The sequence below is a fragment of the Salvelinus alpinus genome, chromosome 39, assembly GCF_045679555.1.
Source record: "Salvelinus alpinus chromosome 39, SLU_Salpinus.1, whole genome shotgun sequence".
In the NCBI taxonomy this organism is placed as follows: domain Eukaryota; kingdom Metazoa; phylum Chordata; class Actinopteri; order Salmoniformes; family Salmonidae; genus Salvelinus; species Salvelinus alpinus.
In genome coordinates this window covers 7191673-7216539 of record NC_092124.1, presented here as the reverse complement: position 1 = coordinate 7216539, position 24867 = coordinate 7191673, and the positions used below count along the sequence as shown (strand labels likewise).

Genomic DNA, 24867 nt, shown 5'->3' with positions numbered 1-24867 from the left:
AGGAATGTCCACCAGAGCTGTTGCCAGAGAATTGAATGTTCGTTTCTCTACCAAAAACCTGCCTATGTTGTTTTTAAAGAATTTGGCAGTACGTCCAACTACCCTCACAACCGCAGACCAAGTGTAACCACACGAGCCCAGGACCTCCACATCCGGCTTCTTCACCTGCGGGATGGTCTGAGACCAGCCACCTGGACAGCTGATTAAACTGTGGGTTTACACAACCGAAGAATTTCTGCACAAATTGTCAGAAAACGTCTCAGGGAAGCTCATCTGCATGCTCGTCATCCTCACCAGGGTCTTGACCTGACTGCAGTTCGGCCTCTTAACCAACTTGGCCACTGGCACCCAGGAGAAGTGTGCTCTTCATGGATAAATTCTGGTTTCAACTGTACCGGGCAGATGGCGTGTACGGCGTCATGTGGGCGAGCGTTTAGCTGATGTCAACGTTGTGAACAGAGTCTCCAATTAGGGTGTAATCAGCCAACAATGTCTCTGGATTTTCCCTCAGCAGTTTTAGTTTGTGAAACTGTTTATAATGTTCAGAGTTTTTTTCTGCTGGTAGATCAAATGGAATATGCCAAGCTCCTGCTACTGTTGACATTGTTATTTTTAGAATTTGAATATTGATGCATGTCAGTGGAGGCTGGCGGGAGGAGCTATAGGAGGACCAACTCATTGTAATGGCTGGAGTGGAATAAAGGAATGGTGTCAAACATGGTTTCCATATGTTTGATACCGTTCCATATATTCCATTCCAGCCATTACAATGAGTCGGTCCTCCTATAGCTCCTCTCACCAGCATCCACTGATGCATGTAACAGTTTTAAATAATGCACTATTTAGTGTAATTAACACTGTACACACCAATTACATTGTCCAGAACAATCCTACCTCTCCTGTGTTTTTGTTTGTTGGTTGACTTTCCAATGTCTTGTACCGTCTTTCCTTTAGAAATCCTCCAAATCAATTCCTTTTTTCTGTTTGTTTTATCCTCTATTTCTCCTCCTTCTCTTTTCCTGATGCCCTAGGCCCTCAATCCTGCCCTTGTTGCCTCTTGCCAGATGATCAAGATGACTTAGACTAGCTAGTCTTTAGAGCCAGGTTGATCATTCTCTCAAAAATCTCTCTCAAAATCAAACAATCTTCTCAAAGGAAAAACATTTACTAACATCTCCAGAGGTGGAGAACACAGCACTGCATTGAAACAACCAAACTGTTCACTAAATACAAAATCATTTAACAAAAAGAATAACATTTTACGAGGAGCTCTCCCTAACTGCTGCTGCTCAGTTAGATTATGATGTCACTATACTCTATACATGGGCCGTGTGCATTTTCTGCTGGTGTATCCTGAGGCAGCTCCTCTCTGAGAACCTCTTCCCGCACTGCGCACAGGCAAACACACTCTCTCCTGTGTGGACCTTCAGGTGCATCTTCAGCCGCTGCTGGCGGGAGAACCTCTTCTCACACTGGGTACAGCTGTATGGTTTCTCCCCTGTGTGGACCTTTTGGTGCCTCTTCAGGTTGAATGAGTGGGAAAAACTGGCCCGGCACAGGTGGCAGCTGAATGGTTTCTCCCCTGTGTGCATCCTCTGGTGCCTCTTCAGACTGGATGAGTGTGAAAAACTGGCCTGGCAAAGGTGGCAGCTGAATGGTTTCTCTCCTGTGTGTATCCTCTTGTGGATCTCCACCTGTTTGGGGAAACTGAAGGCTTTCCCACAGAATGAACACGGGAAGTGCTTCTCTTTGCCACCGTATCTACTGATAGCATTACTACTACTGGCATTAGTCATCGGGCTTGTGTAGCCATTTAGTGTTGAGGCACTGGCATTGTCCGAGGTCTGGTTTAACATTAGGAGAGTGTGAGGAGGACGAAGGCCAGGGAGTGTCTGTGTTGTCGCAGGGTCCATGTTCCAGTTGATAGATCCTATAGAAGGCAGGCTGAAGGCAGCACCTGTTAGGTGGTTAACCTGAGGTGCCATCAGTCTCTCTGAATCACAACTATAGGAGCAGGACGGAGCATCGCTAGCCGAGTCTTTGTCTGTTCTCTCCAGCCGCATACGGACACCTCCCCGACCCTGCAGACCAAATCTACACCTCGCCCTGCTTTCGGCTGTCTGTTTCTGATTATGGTTAACAGTGTTGTTCCCTAGCCCAGAGATGAGGACACTGTCCCATCCAATGACCTCCGCTTGGCCATTGGCTGCACACGTCTGGGAATCCAAGATGGCCGCCCAGTCTCCTCTGTTATCCTCCAGCCAACCACCTGCAGGAACAGGTTAGAAAGTAGATTTTTTTTTTTTTAAGTCAATAACCTGGTCAAGTTCATTTATTATGTCTGCGTTTGTATGCAAACATAAGTTGTACTGATTTCATTTTATGAATTAAGAAAAACAAAACAATTGCCAGGTGCATTACTGTATGGAGACTACATGCATTGTTTTACGTCAGATAGTGAGACGATTCCTCCAGCACTGATGAGGGATGGGCCTTGCATAGAAGCGATGCTACCTGTCGGAAGACAATGGGCTATATGCATTTCTCCCTTACTTTGCTCACCCATTTTTTGTCCACTCTGCAGATCAATGCTCTCTGGTCCGTCTTCCATTGTCTTTGCTTTTACCAGCAGCAGATCAGGCTTCCCATCCTCCATGTCTACTGACTGTAAGAGATACAGAGTGAGAGGATGTTGGATCAAGACATTTGATATGAGCACCCTGCTATAGAGCATCTTCTGATTGGACAATGAAGGAAGGCTATGAGTACTATGCAAACATGTTTGCTGATTTGATACTATGCAGAGATGTTGGTGCAGATAAGATCTAATCAAAGTAAACTATCTGCTATAGATTCTAAGAAATCATTAGGCGCTGACAATCTGGATCCATATTTACTCAAGTGTGCGGCATCTATTATTGCTGGTGTAGTGACGCATATTTTTAATCAAACATTTGTCATAGGAAAGATTCCTAAATCTTGGAAAACAGCTTTTGTTTTACCACTCCTCAAGGGAGGTGATGGTAGTGAATTGGATAATTATCGGCCCATCTCTAAGCTCTCCTGTTTGGCAAAAATTCTAGAGTCACTGGTAAATAGGCAACTACAATATTTTTTAACTGTTAACAATACTCTTTCTAGTAATCAATCTGACTTTAGACCTAAACACAGTACTATTACGGCCACTGTACATGTTGTAAATTATATTACTAATGCCCTAGATAATAGAAAGTAGTGTGTTGCCTTGTTCATAGAATTATCTAAAGCTTTTGACACTGTAGACGATGCGATACTTTTGGGTAAGCTGTCGTCAATAGGACTGGGACTGGATGCCTGTCATTGGTTTCATGACTATCTAAAGGATAGAAGTCAGGCTGTTAAAGTCAACGGCATCCAGTCAGAGCCATTGGAGTTGGTTAAAGGGGTCCCACAAGGTTCTATACTTAGTCCATTACTGTTCACTCTCTACATAAACAATATCGGTGATGAGATAAGAAAGTGTCAAATTCATGTATATGCTGATGACACTGTCATGTACTCTATCGCTTCAACGGCTGACCAAGCATTATCACTATTGGAGACAGATTTTAATATATTACAAGGGTCTTCTATACAGCTGAAACTTGTTTTAAATGCAAAGAAAACACATGATTTTTAATAGGTTCAAAAAGTTGGTTGAAAATACACTTACGAGCTTAGATGGTTCTCGAATTAATCAGGTCTCTACATATACATACTTAGGGATATGGTTGGATGATAAATTGTCTTTTAAAATGCATATTGACGAACTTTGTAAACGGCTAAAAATCAAGCTAGGCTTCTATAGAAACAGGACATGCTTGTCCTCTACAAATAGAATACAAATTGTGCAAGCTACTTTTATGTCTGTTATAGATTATGGGTGAGACGAGAACAACATGCTCTCGTGTTTGTCTATAAAGCACTTTGAATAAGCTACCTTATTTATCGTCACTCATCAATATTAGAATTCCTAAAACCAGGTCTCAAGCATGGATTACACTTGAGGCCCATGCGATTTCCACAGAGTTGGTTATGGCTGCCTTTTCCTGTTACGCTCCTTGCCTATGGAATAGCCTGCAGACTAAACTTAAACTTGAGACTCTTGTCCCCCTTGCTCATTTGAAATATTTATTGGAGCATTTTTATTTTTGTATTGCTTGTAACTGTTTCGGGTAATGCAAGTTCTTGTGCTGTTAGTAGAATAACCTGTGTGTAAATGAAATCTATTGCTGTATTTTTTTTGTGATTGTTTCGTTTGTCTTGTTTCGCTTTTTAATCATTGTACCTAAACTGTATGTGTAAACATGTATATGCAGGTCCCAGCTGTTAAAGAGACCTTGGTCTCAGTCTGTGTTCCTTGTTGAAATAAAGCTATAATAATTACTTGACAGTCTTTAATGGCATGGTCCCACACTTGATAACCCCTTACATTTGTTGAAATTGGGCCAAATTGAAATGTTTCTAACAGAAGAACTATACAAAGCATATGATTTACCATGGTAGCAATTGAAAGAGAACACTTTGGAGATTATATGGAATTTAGAAGACCAAACGTAAGGACATAACAGTTCACCTGAAACAAGATTGAATCCAAACATGACACTGTTGATTTTATGTGCATTTTACATATACTGTACTTTGCACAGCATTTGTCAATAACGAAATCTGAAAATACTCTGGATACATTCAGTAACATAATAAGAATATTCATTGGAACTTTGGAGTAGGTGCAAGATAAGACAAAACTATTACAAGGGTTTGAGTGAGAGGTCTAACTGGTGTCTCCAAGTGGCCACACCTCTCCAAACTGCACAGTTCCTAAGTAGTTTCAATGCACTTTTATTACTCAAAGAAAAAGCCTTCAACTACACGACATGGTCAAAAGTATGTGGACACCCCTTCAAATGAGTGGATTTGGCTATTTCAACCACACTCGTTGCAGGTGTATAAAATCAAGCACACAGCCATGCAATCTCAATAGACAAACATTGTCAGTAGAATGGCATTACCGAAGAGCTCAGTGACTTTCAACATGGCACCATCGTAGTATGCCACCTTTACAACAAGCAAGTTAGTCAAATTTCTGCCCTGCTAGAGCTTCCCCGGTCAACTGTAAGTGCTGTTTGTTTTATTTACTTATAAAAACAAATTTGAGGGGGTAGATCAGCTTTAATATTGCAGATAGATTCTGGCTTCCATAAATGTAATTGTCCTCATGATTTCCAATCATATATATATATATACACACATACACACACATACACCCCATTCCAGGGTTTTTCTTTATTTTTACTATTTTCTACATTGTAGAATAATAGCAAAGACATCAAAACTATAAAATAACACATATGGAATCATGTAGTAACCAAAATGTGTTAAACAAATCAAAATATATTTTATATTTGAGATTCTTCAAAGTAACCACCCTTTGCCTTGATGACAGCTTTGCACACTCTTGGCATTTTCTCAACCAGCTTCATGAGGTAGTCACCTGGAAGCATTTCAATAAACAGGTGTGCCTTGTTAAAAGTTCATTTGTGGAATTTCTTTCCTTCTTAATGGATTTGAGCCAATCAGTTGTGTGGTGACAAGGTAGGGGTGATATACAGAAGATAACCCTATTTGGTAAATGACCAAGTCCATATTATGGCAAGAACAGGTCAAATAAGCAAAGAGAAACGACAGTCCATCATTACTTTAAGACATGAAGGTCAGTCAATACGCAAACTGTCAAGAACTTTGTACGTTTCTTCAAGTGCAGTCACAAAAACCATCAAGCGCTATGATGAAACTAGCTCTCATGAGGACCTCTACAGCAAAGGAAGATGCAGAGTTACCTCTGCTGCAGAGGATAAGTTCATTAGAGTTACCAGCCTCAGAAATTGCAGCCCAAAAAAAATGCTTCACAGAGTTCAAGTAACAGACAGATCAACATCAACTGTTCAGAGGAAACTGCGTGAATCAGGCCTCCATGGTTGAACTGCTGCAAAGAAACCACTACTAAAGGACACCAATAAGAAGACAAGACTTGCTTGGGTCAAGAAACAAGCGCAATGGACATTAGACCGGTGGAAATCTGTCCTTTGGTCTGATGAGTCCAAATTTGGGATTTTTGGTTCCAACCGCAATGTCTTTTGGAGATGCAGAGTAGGTGAACGGATATTCTCTGCATGTGTGGTTCCCACCGTGAAGAATGGATGAAGAGGTGATGGTGTGGGGATGCGACTGCGCCGCACCAGTATCTCTAAGGATTTTAACCGGATGCTGAGACGCTTCGTCATTCGCTAGGGACACAAACCATTCGAAAATGAACGGTTCATAACTGTGGTCGGGGACTGAGACCTTCAAACTACATTTACCCTGAGGCACCCGTTTCGTTTCAGACCTCACAACCGTACGAATTAGACCAACACCTGTTGGCGGCTTGGCACAAAGAGGAATCCCTTGTTTTAGCAGGAAGCAATCATTAATCATATGTCCCACCTTATGACAATAGAAACAGGGACGCTCATTTTTCTGGCGTGCTGGATATACTGGTGGCCGACTAGGGCTAAAAGTAGGCAACTCAGTGGCTCTACTCTCAGTATGAGCCGAAAACACGCTCTCGTGCGTCAACACAAACCTCTGACAGGGAGGACACTTTCTGTTCGTTTAGGTGAACTACAATCCGTTCAGGTAAGCAATTTTTAAACTTCCAACAAGATTAACTCCCGGAGAGAGTTGAAATCAGTTACCTTGCTTGCAGCATGCCATTTATCAAACAGATTTCCCTTGTCTCTAGCAAATTCCACATAAGTCTTACTAGAAGACTTTCTATGAGACCTGGATCTCTGTCGGTATGCCTCAGGCACAAGTTCATAGGCGCGAAGAACAGTAGCTTTGACCACTTCATAATTCAAACTGTCTTCAAGAGGTAGCGTTGACAAAACCTCTTGGGCTTTACCAGTTAATTTACAATTAAGTAATAGGCACCATACCTCTTCAGGCCATTTCAATGCTACGGCTATACGTTCAAAAACACAAAAATAGGAGTCAACCTCTGACTCTCTGAACAAAGGTACCAAGGCAATCTGCCTACTAATGTCAAACGTGTTGGAAGCTACAGCTAGTGAGGACGTCTCACTAACAGTCACAGCAGGAACGAAGGCTAGCCTCGCTGTCTCTGCCTCCAGTTCCATCTGGCGCGTTTTTAACTCCATCTGCCGCTGTTCTCGTTCTCTTTCTGCCTCAATTTTACAAATCTCCAACTGGAGGCGGAGGAGAGAGCCCAAATTAGGCGAGAGAATCTCCAGTTGGAGATTTGTAAAATTGAGGCAGAAAGAGAACAGCAACAGTTAGATTTGGAGATGTATTGAACGGACATCCCTCCTGGCATCACCGGTTGACAGTGGGGAGAGTGGATCAAAACGGGGCAATGTAGCTGGAGCTTCAGCCTCGCCCTCGCCCTCATTCTCAGACACCAACGGTGTTACAAGAGCAGCAACATCCCCTACAGGGGTAGTAGACTCAGGCAGCGGTAATACAAACATCTGCTGTTCCAACAACATTTAACACCAGCTGTTTAACCTCCGCCTTAACTAAACTCTGCGGAATCGATACAGAATAATGGTCAGCCAAGGTCATTAAATCAACTCTACGACATTTGTCAAAAACCTCCCACGAAGGGTTATCCAAAAAGGATTTCAAATCAAAAGTAGCCATCTTGAACTACTACCAAAACACAAGAGCCAACCAATAGCAAACACAAATGTTACATCAGCTATAACGCTCAACACTGAACTAGACCACTATAACAACCTGCACGAGCGGCATGGGTGTCAGTAAAGATATATCCCGGACGAGCCCCCACTTACGTTACGAATCCCTTTGGCCCGGCAGTCTAGGGGGATGGTATCGAGACCCGTAACATAACTCATGCAAATTATAGTAGTGAAAAAGTAACAGTGAGAACGAAATAACCACAGACAACTAAATTACCGTCAAACACTCAGGGTTTATTTGTAAACACACGGTAAGGGGGGGGGGGGGGGCAGGAAAAGGGGGTGAGCTGGACTCAAGGAAAGAAACAAATATCCAAGAACACCCCTAAGCTAGACTAGCCTACTTCAACAACAGCTAACTAACCAAAAATACAGTGGGTGGTCCACCCAGTTCTAACTAGTGTATTTAACAAAGTTTACCTACAGGTAGTGTATGCCCATGGGCAACTTGTCTTGGTACCCCCTTTTCCCACCATTAAACAAACAGTCAAACACCATAACAAAACAATACTCACAGGGTAACAGACAAAGTGACATGTAGTTGCAAACCACAAGATATCTACAGCGAGATTGCCTGACAGAGAGGTTGAGCTCAAGAGAAAACAACTGAATGGGTTTTTAAACCAAGGGAAAGGGGTTGTGATTGGGTAATGGAAACAGGAGGAGGTGTGTCTTCTGATTAGCAACTGATTGGTGACTGATTGGTGACTGATTGGGGAATGATGATTGCCACCTGTGAGGGGAGAAGGAGAGAAAAGAAATACACACACAGGATACCTGTATCCGTAACACTGTCAATGATTTATTTAGAATTCAAGACACACAACCAGCATTCTGCAGAAATATGCCATCCCATCTGGTTTGCGCTTAGTGGGATTATCATTTGTTTTTGAACAGGACAATGACCCAATATACCTCCAGGCGGTGTAAGGGCTATTTGACCTCAACCGAATTGAGATGGTTAGGGATGAGTTGGACCGCAGAGTGAAGGAATAGCAGCCAACAAGTGCTCAGCATATGTGGGAACTCCTTCAAGACTGTTGGGAAAGCATTCTAGGTGAAGCTGATTGAGAGAATCCCAAGAGTGTGCAAAGCTGTCATCAAGGCAAAGCGTGGCTACTTTGAACAATCTAAAATAAAAAATATTTTTTGGTTACTACATGATTCCATACAGTTCAAGTCGGAAGTTGACATACATTTAAGTTGGAGTCATGAAAACTAGTTTTTCACCACTCCACAAATGTCTTGTTAACAAACTATAGTTTTGGCAAGTCGGTTAGCACATCTACTTTTTTAATGACACAAGTAATTTTTCCAACAATTGTTTACAGACAGATTAATTCACTGTATCACCATTCCAGTGGGTCAGAAGTTTACATACACCAAGTTGACTGTGCCTTTAAACAGCTTGGAAAATTCCAGAAATGTATGTCATGGCTTTAGAAGCTTCTGATAGGCTAATTGACATAATTTGAGTCAATTGGAGGTGTACCTGTGGATGTATTTCAAGGCCTACCTTCAAACTCAGTGCCTCTGCTTGACATCATGAGAAAATCAAAACAAATCAGCCAAGACCTCAGAAAAATAATTGTAGAACTCCACAAGTCAGGTTCATCCTTGGGAGCAATTTCCAAATAACTGAAGGTACCACGTTCATCTGTACAAACAATAGTACACAAGTATAAACACCATGGGATCACGCAGCCATCATACCGCTCAGGAAGGAGACGCGTTCTGTCTCCTAGAGATGAACATACTTTGGTGCGAAAAGTGCAAATCAATCCCAGAACAACAGCAAAGGACCACGTGAAGATGCTGGAGGAAACAGTTACAAAAGTATCTATATCCACAGTAAAACGAGTCCTATAAATCGACATAACCTGAAAGGCCGCTCAGCAAGGAAGAAGCCACTGCTCCAAAAACAGCCATAAAAGAAGCCAGACTACGGTTTGCAACTGCACATGGGGACAAAGATCGTACTTTTTGGAGAAATGTCCTCTGGTCTGATGAAACAAAAATAGAACTGTTTGGCCATAATGACCATCGTTATGTTTGGAGGAAAAGGGGGAGGCTTGAAAGCCAGGGCAAGGTGACCGGAAGCATGACCGAATACAAACAGTGTAGCTATTCTCTCCGCAAGGCAATCAAACAGGCTAAGTCCCAGTACAGAGACAAAATCGAGTCGCAATTCAACAGCTCAGACACAAGAGGTATGTGGCAGGGTCTACAGTCAATCACGGATTACAAAAAGAAAACCAGCCCCGTCGCGGACCAGGATGTCTTGCTCCCAGACAGGCTAAACAACTTTTTTGCCCGCTTTGAGGACAATACAGTGCCACTGACACGGCCCCCTACCAAAACCTGCGGGCTCTCCTTCACTGCAGCCGAGGTGAGTAAAACATTTAAACGTGTTAACCCTCGCAAGGCTGCAGGCCCAGACGGCATTCCCAGCCGCGTCCTCAGAGCATGCGCAGACCAGCTGGCTGGTGTGTTTACGGACATATTCAATCAATCCTTATCCCAGTCTGCTGTTCCCACATGCTTCAAGAGGGCCACCATTGTTCCTGTTCCCAAGAAAGCTAAGGTAACTGAGCTAAACGACTACCGCCCCGTAGCACTCACTTCCGTCATCATGAAGTGCTTTGAGAGACTAGTCAAGGACCATATCACCTCCACCCTACCGGACACCCTAGACCCACTCCAATTTGCTTACCGACCCAATAGGTCCACAGACGACGCAATCGCAACCACACTGCACACTGCCCTAACCCATCTGGACAAGAGGAATACCCATGTGAGAATGCTGTTCATCGATTACAGCTCAGCATTTAACACCATAGTACCCTCCAAACTCGTCATCAAGCTCGAGACCCTGGGTCTCGACCCCGCCCTGTGCAACTGGGTCCTGGACTTCCTGACGGGCCGCCCCCAGGTGGTGAGGGTAGGTAACAACATCTCCACCCCGCTGATCCTCAACACTGGGGCCCCACAAGGGTGCGTTCTGAGCCCTCTCCTGTACTCCCTGTTCACCCACGACTGCGTGGCCATGCACGCCTCCAACTCAATCATCAAGTTTGCGGATGACACTACAGTGGTAGGCTTGATTACCAACAACGACGAGACGGCCTACAGGGAGGAGGTGAGGGCCCTCGGAGTGTGGTGTCAGGAAAATAACCTCACACTCAACGTCAACAAAACAAAGGAGATGATTGTGGACTTCAGGAAACAGCAGAGGGAGCACCCCCCTATCCACATCGACGGGTCAGTAGTGGAGAAGGTGGAAAGTTTTAAGTTCCTCGGTGTACACATCACGGACAAACTGAATTGGTCCACCCACACAGACAGCGTTGTGAAGAAGGCGCAGCAGCGCCTCTTCAACCTCAGGAGGCTGAAGAAATTCGGCTTGTCACCAAAAGCACTCACAAACTTCTACAGATGCACAATCGAGAGCATCCTGTCGGGCTGTATCACCGCCTGGTACGGCAACTGCTCCGCCCACAACCGTAAGGCTCTCCAGAGGGTAGTGAGGTCTGCAGAACGCATCACCAGGGGCAAACTACCTGCCCTCCAGGACACCTACACCACCCGATGTCACAGGAAGGCCATAAAGATCATCAAGGACAACAACCACCCAAGCCACTGCCTGTTCACCCCGCTATCATCCAGAAGGCGAGGTCAGTACAGGTGCATCAAAGCAGGGACCGAGAGACTGAAAAACAGCTTCTATCTCAAGGCCATCAGACTGTTAAACAGCCACCACTAACATTTAGCGGCCGCTGCCAACATACTGACTCAACTCCAGCCACTTTAAAAATGGGAATTGATGGAAATTATGTAAAAATGTACCACTAGCCACTTTAAACAATGCCACTTAATATAATGTTTACATACCCTACATTACCCATCTCATATGTATATACTGTACTCTATATCATCTACTGCATCTTGCCATCTTTATGTAATACATGTACCACTAGCCACTTTAAACTATGCCACTTTATGTTTACATACCCTACAGTACTCATCTCATATGTATATACCGTACTCTATACCATCTACTGCATCTGCCATGCCGTTCTGTACCACCACTCATTCATATATCTTTATGTACATATTCTTTATCCCTTTACACTTGTGTGTGTGTGTAAGGTAGTAGTTGTGGAATTGTTAGGTTAGATTACTTGTTGGTTATTACTGCATTGTCGGAACTAGAAGCACAAGCATTTCGCTACACTCGCATTAACATCTGCTAACCATGTGTATGTGACTAATAAAATTTGATTTGATTTGATTTGAAGCCGAAGAACACCATCCCAAACGTGAGTCACGGGGGTGGCAGAATCATGTTGTGGGTGTGCTTTGCTGCAGGAGGGACTGGTGCACTTCACAAAATAGATGGCATCATAAGGAAGTAAAATTATGTGGATATATTGAAGCAACATCTCAAGACATCAGTCAGGAAGTTAAAGCTTGGTCGCAAATGGGTCTTCCAAATGGACAATGACCCCCAAGCATACTTCCAACGTTGTGGCAAAATGGCTTAAGGACAACAAAGTCAAGGTATTGGAGTGGCCATCACAAAGCCCTGACCTCAATCCCATAGAAAATTTGTGGGCAGAACTGAAAAAGCGTGTGCGAGCAAGGAGGCCTACAAACCTGACTTAGTTACACCAGCTCTGTCAGGAGGAATGGGCCAAAATTCGCACAACTTATTGTGGGATGCTACCCAAAACGTTTGACCCAAATTAAACAATTTAAAGGCAATGCTACCAAATACAAATTGAGTGTATGTAAACTTCTGGCCCACTGGGAATGTGATGAAAGAAATAAAAGCTGAAATGAATCATTCTCTCTACTATTATTCTGACATTAAACATTATTAAAATAAAGTGGTGATCCTAACTGACCTAAGACAGGGAATATTTACAAGGATTAAATGTCAGGAATTGTGAAAAACTGAGTTTAAATGTATTTGACTACAGTGTATGTAAACTTCCGACTTCAACTGTATGTGTTAATTCATAGTTTTGATGTCATCACTATTATTCTACAATGTAGAAAATAGTAAAAATAAAGAAAAACCCTTGTATGAGTAGGTGTGTCCAAACTTTTGACTGGTACTATCCATACAGTGCACTCCAAAAGTATTCAGACCCCTTCAATTTTTCCACATTGTTACGTTACAGCTTTATTCTAAAATGTATTAAATATTTTTTTATCCTCATCAATCTACACACAATACCCCATAATGACAACAGGTTTCAGACATTTTGCTATGAGACTCAAAGTGGAGGTCAGGTGCATCCTATTTCCAAGGATCATCCTTGAGATGTTTCTACAACATGATTGGAGTCCACTTGTGATAAATTCAATTGATTGGACATGATTTTGAAAGGCACACACCTTTCTATATAAGGTCCCACAGTTGATAGTGTATGGCAGAGCAAAAACCAAAGTCATGAGGTTGAAGGAATTGTCCGTAGAGCTCAGGGACAGGATTGTGTCGAGGCACAGATCTGGGGAAGGGTATCAACATTTTTTCTGCAGCTTTGAAGGTCCCCAAAAACACAGTGGCCTCCATAATTTTTTTATTGAATTAGTTTGGAACCACCAAGACTCTTCCTAGAGCTGGCCACCCGGACAAACTGAGCAATCGGGGGAGAAGGGCCTTGGTCAGGGAGATGACCAAGAACCTGATGGTCACTCTGACAGAGCTCCAGAGTTCCTCTGTGGAGATGGGAGAACCTTCCAGAAGGACAACCATCTCTGCAGCACTCCACCAATCAGGCCTTTATGGTAGAGTGGCCAGACGGAAGCCACTCCTCAGTAAAAGGCACAAGACAGCATGTTAGGAGTTTGCCAAAAGGCACATAAAGGTCTCAGACGATGAGAAACAAGATTCTCTAGTCTATGGAAACCAAGATTGAACTCTTTGTGCTGAACGCCAAGCATCATGTCTGGAGGAAACCTGGCACCATCCCTACGGTGAAGCATGGTGGTGGTAGCATCATGCTGTGGGGATGTTTTTCAGCGGCAGGGACTGGGAGACTAGTCAGGATTGAGGGAAAGATGAACGGAGCAAAGTACAGAGAGATCCTTGATGAAAAACTGCTCTAGAGCGCACAGGACCTCAGACTGGGGTGAAGGTTGACCTTCCAACAGGACAACAAATCAAATTTGATCAAATTAGCCTTTTAAAATGATCAACATGGATTAGCTAACACAACGTGCCATTGGAACACAGGAGTGATGGTTGCTGATAATGGGCCTCTGTACGCCTATGTAGATATTCCATAAAAATCAGCTGTTTCCAGCTACAATAGTCATTTACAACATTAACAATGTCTACAATGTATTTATGATCAATTTTATTTTATTTTAATGGACAAAAAATTTGCTTTTCTTTCAAAAACAAGGACATTTCTAAGTGACCCCAAACTTTTGAACGCTCGTGTACATGTAGGAAGAGTTAGAGTGACTACGCATAGATAATAAACAGAGAGTAGCAGCAACATAAAAGAAGGGTCGGTCTGCCCTTTGATTGGCCGTTCACGAGTCTTATGGCTTGGGGGTAGAGCCTGTTAAGAAGCCTTTTGACCTAGACTTGGTGCTCCGGTACCGCTTGCCATGCGGTAGCAGAGAGAACTGTCTATGACTAGGGTGGCTGGAGTCTTTGACAATTTTTAGGGCCTTCCTCTGACACCGCCTGGTATAGAGGTCCTGGATGGCAGGAAGCTTGGCCCCACTGATGTACTGGGCTGTACGCACTACCCTCTGTAGTGCCTTGCGGTCAGAGGCCAAACAGTTACCATACCAGGCAGTGATGCAACCAGTCAGGATGCTGTTGATGGTGCAGCTGTAGAACCTTTTGAGGATCTGAGGACCCATGACAAATCTTTTCAGTCTCCTGAGGGGGAATAGGCTTTGTCGTGCCCTCTTCACGACTGTCTTAGTGTGTTTGGACCATGATAGTTTGTTGGTGATGTGGACACCGAGGAACTTGAAGCTCTCAACCAGCTCCACTACAGCCCTGTCGATGAGAATGGGGGTATGCTCGGCCCTCCTTTTCCTGTAGTCCACAATCATCTCCTTTGTCTTGATCACATTGAGGGAGAGGTTGTTGTCCTGGCACCACATGACCAGGTCTCTGACATCCTCCCTATAGGCTGTTTCATCGTTGAGAAACCCTAAGCACACAGCCAAGACAATGCAGGAGTGGCTTTGGGACAAGTCTCTGAATATCCTTGAGTGGCCCAGCCAGAGCCCGGACTTGAACCCGATCAAACATCTCTGGAGAGACCTGAAAATAGCTGTGCAGCAATGCTCCCCATCCAACCTGACAGAGCTTGAGAGGATCCGCAGAGAAGAATGGGAGAAACTCCCCAAATACAGGTGTGCCAAGCTTGTAGCGTCATACCCAAGAAGACTTGAGGCTGTAATCGCTGCCCAAGGTGCTTCAACAAAGTACAGAGTAAAGGATCTGAATACTTATGTAAATGTGATATTTCAGTTTTGTATTTGTAATACATTTACAAAAATGTCTAAAAAACTATTTTTGCTTTGACATTATGGGGTATTATGTGTAGATTGATGTGTAAAAACAATTGAATCCATTTTAGAATAAGGCTGTAACATAACAAAATGTGGAAAAAGTCAAAGGGTCTGAATACTCTCCGAATGCACTGTACATACATATACACACACACACACACACACGTATATATATATATATATATATATATATATACACACTGCTCAAAAAAATAAAGGGAACACTAAAATAACACATCCTAGATCTGAATGAATGAAATATTCTTATTAAATAATTTTTTCTTTACATAGTTGAATGTGCTGAAAACAAAATCACACAAAGAAATGCAACCCCACACCATGACTATCCCACCGCCAAACCGGTCATGCTGGAGGATGTTGCAGGCAGCAGAACGTTCTCCACGGCGTCTCCAGACTCTGTCACATGTGCTCATGTGCTCAGTGTGAACCTGCTTTCATCTGTGAAGAGCACAGGGCGCCAGTGGCGAATTTGCCAATCTTGGTGTTCTCTGGCAAATGCCAAACGTCCTGCACGGTGTTGGGCTGTAAGCACAACCCCCACCTGTGGACGTCGGGCCCTCATACCACCCTCATGGAGTCTGTTTCTGACCGTTTGAGCAGCCACATGCACATTTGTGGCCTGCTGGAGGTCATTTTGCAGGGCTCTGGCAGTGATCCTCCTTGCACAAAGGCGGAGGTAGCGGTCCTGCTGCTGGGTTGTTGCCCTCCTACGGCCTCCTCCACGTCTCCTGATGTACTGGCCTGTCTCCTGGTAGCGCCTCCATGGTCTGGACACTACGCTGACAGACACAGCAAACCTTCTTGCCACAGCTCGCATTGACATGCCATCCTGGATGAGCTGCACTACCTGAGCCACTTGTGTGGGTTGTAGACTCCGTCTCATGCTACCACTAGAGTGAAAGCACCGCCAGCATTCAAAAGTGACCAAAACATCAGCCAGGAAGCATAGGAACTGAGAAGTGGTCTGTGGTCACCACCTGCAAAACCACTCCTTTATTGGGGGTGTCTTGCTAATTGCCTATAATTTCCACCTGTTGTTTATTCCATTTGCACAACAGCATGTGAAATTTATTGTCAATCAGTGTTGCTTCCTAAGTGGACAGTTTGATTTCACAGAAGTGTGATTGACTTGGAGTTACATTGTGTTGTTTAAGTGTTCCCTTTATTTTTTTGAGCAGTGTATTAGAGGTCGACCGATTAATCGGAATGGCCGATTAATTAGGGCCGATTTCAAGTTTTCATAACAATCGGAAATCAGTATTTTTTTTTTTACACCTTTATTTAACTAGGCAATTCAGTTAAGAACACATTCTTATTTTTAATGACGGCCTAGGAACGCTGGGTTAACTGCCTTGTTCAGGGGCAGAACGACAAATGTTTACCTTGTCAGCTCAGAGATTCAATCTTGCAACCTTACGGTTAACTAGTCCAACGCTCTAACCACCTGCCTCACGAGGAGCCTGCCTGTTACGCGAATGCAGTAAGAAGCCTAGGTAAGTTGCTAGCTGGCATTAAACTTATCTTATAAAAAACAATCAATCAATCATAATCACTTGTTATAACTACACATGTTTGATGATATTACTAGTTTATCTAGCTTGTCCTGCGTTGCATATAATCGATGTGGTGCGCATTCGCGAAAAAGGACTGTCGTTGCTCCAACGCGTACCTAGCCATAAATATCAATGCCTTTCTTAAAATCAATACACAGAAGTATATATTTTTAAACCTGCATATTTATCTAAAAGAAATCCAGGTTAGCAGGCAATATTAACCAGGTGAAATTGTGTCACTTCTTTTGCGTTCATTGCACGCAGTCAGGGTATATGCAACAGTTTGGGCCGCCTGGCTCATTGCAAACTAATTTGTCAGAATTTCACGTAATTTTGACATAACATTGAAGGTTGTGCAATGTAACAGGAATATTTAGACTTATGGATGCCACCCGTTAGATAAAATACGGAACGGTTCCGTATTTCACTGAAAGAATAAATGTTTTGTTTTCGAGATGATAGTTTCCGGATTCGACCATATTAATGACCTAAGGCTTGTATTTCTGTGTGTTATGTTATAATTAAGTCTATGATTTGATAGAGCAGACTGACTGAGCGATGGTAGGCACCAGCAGGCTCGTAAGCATTCATTCAAACAGCACTTTCGTGCGTTTTGCCAGCAGCTCTTCCATTGCGCTATTTATGACTTCAAGCCTATCAACTCCTGAGATTAGGCTGGTGTAACTGATGTGAAATGGCTAGCTAGTTAACGGGGTGCGTGCTAATAGCGTTTCAAACGTCACTCGCTCTGAGACTTGGAGTAGTTGTTCCCCTTGCTCTGCATGGGTAACGCTGCTTCGAGGGTGGCTGTTGTCGATGTGTTCCTGGTTCGAGCCCAGGTAGCGGCGAGGAGAGGGACGGAAGCTATACTGTTACACTGGCAATACTAAAGTGCCTATAAGAACATCCAATAGTCAAAGGTATATGAAATACAAATCGTATAGAGAGAAATAGTCCTATGATTCCTATAACAACTACAACCTAAAACTTATTACCTGGGAATATTGAAGACTCATGTTAAAAGGAACCACCAGCTTTCATATGTTCTCATGTTCTGAGCAAGGAACTTAAACGTTAGCTTTCTTACATGGCACATATTGCACTTTTACTTTCTTCTCCAACACTTTGTTTTTGCATTATTTAAACCAAATTGAACATGTTTCATTATTTATTTGAGGCTAAATTGATTTTATTGATGTATTATATTAAGTTAAAATAAGTGTTCATTCAGTATTGTTATAATTGTCATTATTACAAATAAATAAAAAATATCATCCGATTAATCGGTATCGGCTTTTTTTTGTCCTCCAATAATCGGTATTGGTATCGGCGTTGAAAAATCATAATCGGTCGACCTCTAATATATATATATATATATAAATGAATGCACTTTCTCAAGTTCATTACGTTTTTTTGTTGTTGAGACGTGTATGTGTGGTTTTCATATGGTGTATTTAACACTTGTTTATGAATGCACTTGAGAAAGTGCATTCATTTTCTCATGAACCCTTTACACTTGTGTACATTTGTCTATATGGAAAGGGCCATATTGAAATGTTTCCAACAGAAGAAATATAAAAAGTATATGCATTACCATGGTTGCAGTGCAAAGAGAACACTTTGGTCTAATCATTTCCCCATGATCTCCAAAAGGTGAGGACACAACAGCTCACCTGACAAGACTGAATCCAAACATGACACTTGATTTCATGTGCGTTATACTGGACTTTGCCACATTTGTTGATAACGAAATCTGAAAATACTCTGGATACATTCAGTAACATGATAATAATACTATTGGAAAAATTGGGGTAGGTGCAACATAAGACCAACAAATGACAAGGGTTTAAGTGAGGACTAACTGGTGACTCCAAGTGGACACACACCTCTCCAAACCGTGCAGTTCCTACATAATAATGATATTTTATGATTCAAGGAAAGAGCCTTCAAATATAAGGTGCTTTTTGAGCTCCCCTAGCTTCGATGTTGAGGAACTGAAGCAAGCACACTTCTATTTATAACAAATAAAAATTACACAGCCCTGTGTTCCCACCATAACACAATTACTATCGTTGTTTAAGCAATGCAAACATTTTCCGTTATAAATCTCAATCTGGGTCAGGTGGGCATCATTTTAAATCTTATTATTTTTTCCAACATGACTAACTAAGTTATAAAATACAATCTTAGTGTATTCTTCTTTTTTTGGCACAAAACTACCTCCATACTCCCATTCATTGTTTTAATCAGCACCGGTTACCTTCTGACAAGTCTTGTGACACTTATGGGTGTCGTAGAGCAAAACGGAGAACATCGTGTTCGGGAGAGCCTCATCTTTCCACAGAGTGGTCATATTAGCTTGTAGGCCAAACCGTTTGGACGCTACAGACGTTTTTGTGAGAAGTGTCATGGAATTATTGTAATCAAAAGGAGAGACTTTTTAGATTTCTTAAACAATCAAACTGTATTATTTCATTCCTGCAGTAATGGAGCTTGTCAACAAAAATGTGCACTTCCCGTTTCACATTTGAAATCCCGTGTCATTTGCAGTATCAACGTTCGTCATGTTTGATGTACAGTGACAAGGATGACATGTGTCATACCCTGGGTTGTCCTGAACAGAATGAGCATGTTTGTCGTATTGTGAAGAAAATTTGAAATGGAACACGCACCTGAACGCACTTATGACTCCATTCTACGCGCACCAAAATGCCAATCTGTTTGTCTAAAGTGACTTGTCAAAGCCTAACACTGTAAGATCGCATTTTAGAACTTAGCTAGTCATGTTGGAAATATAATAAGCTTTCAAATGATGCCCATTGTTGTCTTTAATGCAGAGTTTGATCGAAAAGTCAGAAGCTATCGAGTGGAGTGGTTACTTTCTTTGTTATAGAGTGGAATGGTTTTTCAGCTGGTGTAGCCTGAGGTAGCTCTTCTCTGAGAACCTCTTCCTGCAATGCGTAGGAGGCCTCTATCCCGTGTGGACCTTCAGGTGCATCTTCAGCTGGTTCAGGCGGGAGAACTTCTTTTCACACTGGGGGCAGCTGTAGGATTTCTCCCCTGTGTGGACCCTCTGGTGCCTCTTCAGGTGACCAGCCTGGGCGAAGCGCATGTGACACTGGGTACAGCTGAAGGGTTTCACCCCTGTGTGGACCCTCTGGTGCCTATTCAGGTTGGAGGAGTGGGAGAAACTAGCCTGGCAAAGGTGGCAGCTGAATGGTTTCTCCCCCGTGTGCATTCTCTGGTGGATCTCCACCTGTTTGGGGAAACTGAAGGCTTTCCCACAGAATGAACACGGGAAGCGCTTCTCTGTGCCACCGGATCTGCTGATAGCATTACTACTACTGTCATTTGTCAATGGGCTTGTGTAGCCTTTTAGTGTTGAGGCACTGGCATTGTCTGTCTGGTTTAACATTAGGAGAGTGTGAGGAGGACGAAGGCCAGGGAGAGTCTGTGTTGTCGCAGGGTCCATGTTCCAGGTGCTAGATCCTATTGAAGGCAGGCTGAAGGCAGCACTTGTTAGGGGGTTAACCTGAGGCGCCATCAGTCTCTCTGAATCACAACTATAGGAGCAGGATGGAGCATCGCTAGCCGAGTCTGTGTCTGTTCTCTTCCACCACAAACTGACACCTCCCCGTCCCTGCAGACCAAATCTACACCTCGCCCTGGTCTCAGCCAGTCTGTTGTCATGGAGATTAAGTTCGGTTGTTTTGTGTTCGACTGTCTGTTTCTGGTTAACAGTGTTGTTCCCCAGCCCAGAGTTGAGGACACTGTCCCATCCACTGACCTCCGCTATGTCGCTTCTGGTCCTGGCCTGCTCTGTGATGTCGTCCCCTGGGCCCTTGGCTGCACCAGTCTGAGAATCCAAGATGGCCACCCAGTCTCCTCTGTTATCCTCCAACCAACCACCTGCAGGAAGCGGTTCCAAATACTTTACAAACAAGGCAGAGAACTCTACATATTGAGTTCTTTGTTTGACAATCACCTGGTCAAGTTCATACATTATAATTTGTTAAAACAATAGCCAGGTGCATCACTATTCCCATTGAATATCTATTACTGTATGTAGGCTATATGTATTTCTCTCTTACCTTGCTCCCCCATCTTTAGTCCACTCAGCAGGTCAATGCTCTCTGGTCCGTCCTCTATCGTCTCCTCTTTGACCAGCAGCAGATCAGGCTTCCCATCCTCCATGTCTACTGGCTGTAAGAGATACAGAGTGAGAGGATGTTGGATCAAGAAATCTGATATGAGCACCCTGCTATGGAGCATCTTCTGATTGGGCAATGAGGGATTGCTATGAGTACTATGTAAACGTGTTAGTTGAATTGATTACCTGACACTAATGGTTTGATAATTCAAAGGCATGGTCCCACACTTCATACAAAATTAATCAAGATCTGGGCCCGTATCCACAAAGAGTCTCAGAGTAGAAGTGCTGATCAAGGATCAGCTCCCCACCTACATAGTCTCATTCATTATGATCTATGATCAGCTCTGAGACACTTTGTGGATACGGGCCCTGAACTAATACCATTCAGACAGTAGTTCAGTGGACTCACCTCAGTGAGACTGTGTGTGGTCCTGTGCTGCTCAGCTGGTTCCTCTGTGGGTTCAGGAGGAGGTGTAGTCTGGTTGTCCTCCATGACCATGGTCCCTCCAGGGTTCCCCAGACCCTCCTCACACCCCTCCTCCTTCACCAGCAGCACCTCTGGACCCTCCTCCTCCTGGAAGAGACGGATGATACAGATTACACCGACATACACTACCTCAGGTACGTACACACACATACACAGATAATAACTTTCAACATAGTGGGGATGGGTAAACACTCCATGTTTGAGTCCTAAACTGTAGTTACAGAATGACTTCGTTGTTGTTAAACCCATCATGGTGGACATAAATATGATGTTATGGGTAAAAATAAGTCAGCTATGATAAGTTCTAAGTCACCATCAGACAAACCTGACTAAACTATTTTGACGTGTACGGTAGGTGTTTGTTAGTGTGTGAGTATGTGTAGGTATTTTTAGAATTTGGTTATAAAGCGCTGCTGTGTGTATGCAGAATAGGGTGAGATCAGATGTGATGTATACTAAAGAGAGTCTCAATGAAAGTCTTAGAATGAATTGTCCCATTTTGTGTTTATTAAACATAAACAATTTGTAAATACACGATATGAAAACCACACATACACCTCTCAACAAAGAATCTGCATACTTTTTTTATTTTCCCTTTATTTAACCAGGTAGGCCAGTTGAGAACGAGTTCCCATTTGCAACTGCGACCTGGCCAAGATAAAGCATAGCAGTTCGACACATACAACAACACAGAGTTACACATGGAATAAACAAAACATAGTCAATAATACAGTAGAAAAAAAGAAAACAGAAAGTCTATATACAGTGACGGCAAATGAGGTAAGATAAGGGAGTTAAGGCAATAAATAGGCCATGGTGGCGAAGTAATTACAATATAGCAATTAAACACTGGAATGGTAGATGTGCAGAAGATGAATGTGCAAGTAGAGATACTGGGGTGCAAAGGAGCAAGATAAATAAATAAATACAGTATGGGGATGAGGTAGTTGGATGGGCTGTTTACAGATGAGCTATGTACAGGTGCAGTGATCTGTGAGCTGCTCTGATAGCTGGTGCTTAAAGCTAGTGAGGGAGATATGAGTCTCCAGCTTCAGTGATTTTGCAGTTTGTTCCAGTCATTGGCAGCAGAGAACTGGAAGGTAAGGCGGCCAAAGGAGGAATTGGCTTTGGGGGTGACCAGCGAGATATACCTGCTGGAGCGCGTGCTACGAGTGGGTGCTGCTATGGTGACCAGTGAGCTGAGATAAGGTGGAGCTTTACCTAGCAAAGACTTGTAGATGACCTGGAGCCAGTGGGTTTGGCGACGAGTATGAAGCGAGGGCCAGCCAACGAGAGCATACAGGTCGCAGTGGTGGGTAGTATATGGGGCTTTGGTGACAAAACGGATGGCACTGTGATAGACTACATCCAATTTGGTGATTGACTATTTTATAAATGACATCGCCGAAGTCGAGGATCGGTAGGATGGTCAGTTTTGTATGTTTGGCAGCATGAGTGAAGGATGCTTTGTTGCGAAATAGGAAGCCGATTCTAGATTTAATTTTGGATTGGAGATGTTTAATGTGAGTCTGGAAGGAGAGTTTACAGTCTAACCAGACACCTAGGTATTTGTAGTTATCCACATATTCTAAGTCGGAGCCGCCCAGAGTAGTGATGCTGGACGGGCGGGCAGGTGCGGGCAGTGATCGGTTGAAGAGCATGCATTTAGTTTTACTTGCATTTAAGAGCAGTTGGAGGCCTCGGAAGGAGAGTTGTATGGCATTGAAGCTTGTCTGGATGTTAGTTAACACAGTGTCCAAAGAAGGGCCAGAAGTATACAGAATGGTGTCGTCTGCGTAGAGGTGGATCAGAGAATCACCAGCAGCAGGAGCGACATCATTGATGTAAACAGAGAAGAGTCGGCCCGAAAATGTTACCCTGTGGCACCCCCATAGAGACTGCCAGAGGTCCAGACAACAGGCCCTCCGATTTGACACACTGAACTCTATCAGAGAAGTAGTTGGTGAACCAGGCGAGGCCATCATTTGAGAAATTAAGGCTGTTGAGTCTGCCAATAAGAATGTGGTGATTGACAGTCGAAAGCCTCGGCCAGGTCGATGAATACAGCAGCACAGTAATGTCTCTTATCGATGGCGGTTATGATATCATTTAGGACCTCGAGCGCGGCTGAGGTGCACCCATGACCAGCTTTGAAACCAGATTGCATAGCGGAGAAGGTACGGTGGGATTCGAAATGGTCGGTAATCTGTTTGTTAACTTGGTAAAGTGTATTCATTTTCTCATTAAAAGTGCCCAGGGAATTGTATTCTGCAGTTGAATGGAAGTAATGTACTAGGCATGTGTGAACATCATATAGCCTACACCAGTGTTTCCCAACTCCAGTCCTCAAGTACCACCAACAGTACACATTTTTATTGTAGCACTGGACAAGCACACCTGATTCAACTGGTCAACTAATCATCAAGCCCTCTGAGTTGAATGAGGTGTGCTTGTCTGGGGCTACAACAAAAATGTGTACTGTTGGGGGATTTGAGGACTGGAGTTGGTAAACACTTGCCTACACAGTACAAACACTATGTAACAGACTTTTTAGGCTTATTCTGTATATGCCTTATACAGTGCCTTCAGAAAGTATTCATGGCCCTTGACTTATTCCACATTTTGAGGTGTTTTGAGGGGTTACAGCCTGAATTCAAAATTGATTACATAGATGTTTTTCCCTCACCCATCTACACACAATACCCCACAATGACAAAGTGAAAACATGTTTTAGAAATTTTAGCAAATGCATTGAAAAAGCATTCACACTTCTGGGACAATACATGTTAGAATCACCTTTTGCATCGATTACAGCTGTGAGTCTTTCTGGGTAAATCAACTTTTTTTGTTTTGAATTTTACCCCCTTTTCTCCCCAATTTCGTGGTATCCAATTGTTAGTAGTTACTATCTTGTCTCATTGCTAAGGTCGAAAGCCATGCGTCCTCCGAAACACAACCCAACCAAGCCGCACTGCTTCTTAACACAGCGCACATCCTACCCGGAAGCCAGCCGCACCAATGTGTCGGAGGAAACACCGTGCACCCGGCGACCTGGTTAGCGTGCACTGCGCCCGGCCCGCCACAGGAGTTGCTAGTGCCCGATGAGACAAGGATATCCCTACCGGCCAAACCCTCCCTAACCCGGACGACGCTAGGCCAATTGTGCGTCGCCCCACGGACCTCCCGGTCGCGGCCGGCTGCGACAGAGCCTGGGCGCGAACCCGGAGTCTCTGGTGGCACAGCTAGCACTGCAGTGCCCTAGACCACTGCGCCACCCGGGAGGCCCGACTCCACACCTGGATTGTACAATATTTGCACATT

The 24867-nt window shown here is 43.6% G+C and overlaps 2 protein-coding genes across 2 annotated transcripts in view; both read right to left on the bottom strand.

Annotated features, from left to right (window-relative positions):
* Nucleotides 1-1014: 1014 nt before the first annotated feature.
* Nucleotides 1015-24867, bottom strand: part of LOC139566914 (uncharacterized) — a 37801-nt gene continuing 13948 nt past the window's right edge. The window contains exons 4-8 of the mRNA XM_071388283.1: nt 21469-21633; nt 20998-21109; nt 20694-20815; nt 2554-2665; nt 1015-2269 (exon numbers count right to left, since the gene is read on the bottom strand). Of these exons, the coding sequence (XP_071244384.1) occupies nt 1317-2269; nt 2554-2665; nt 20694-20815; nt 20998-21109; nt 21469-21633 (1464 nt within the window). The 3' untranslated portion in view covers nt 1015-1316. The remainder of the gene's footprint in view (nt 2270-2553; nt 2666-20693; nt 20816-20997; nt 21110-21468; nt 21634-24867) is intronic.
* LOC139566918 (oocyte zinc finger protein XlCOF20-like) lies at nt 18852-20685 on the bottom strand. Its single transcript, XM_071388290.1, has one exon. The coding sequence runs from the start codon at nt 20448-20450 to the stop codon at nt 19878-19880; it is 573 nt and encodes a 190-aa protein (XP_071244391.1). The 5' UTR covers nt 20451-20685; the 3' UTR covers nt 18852-19877.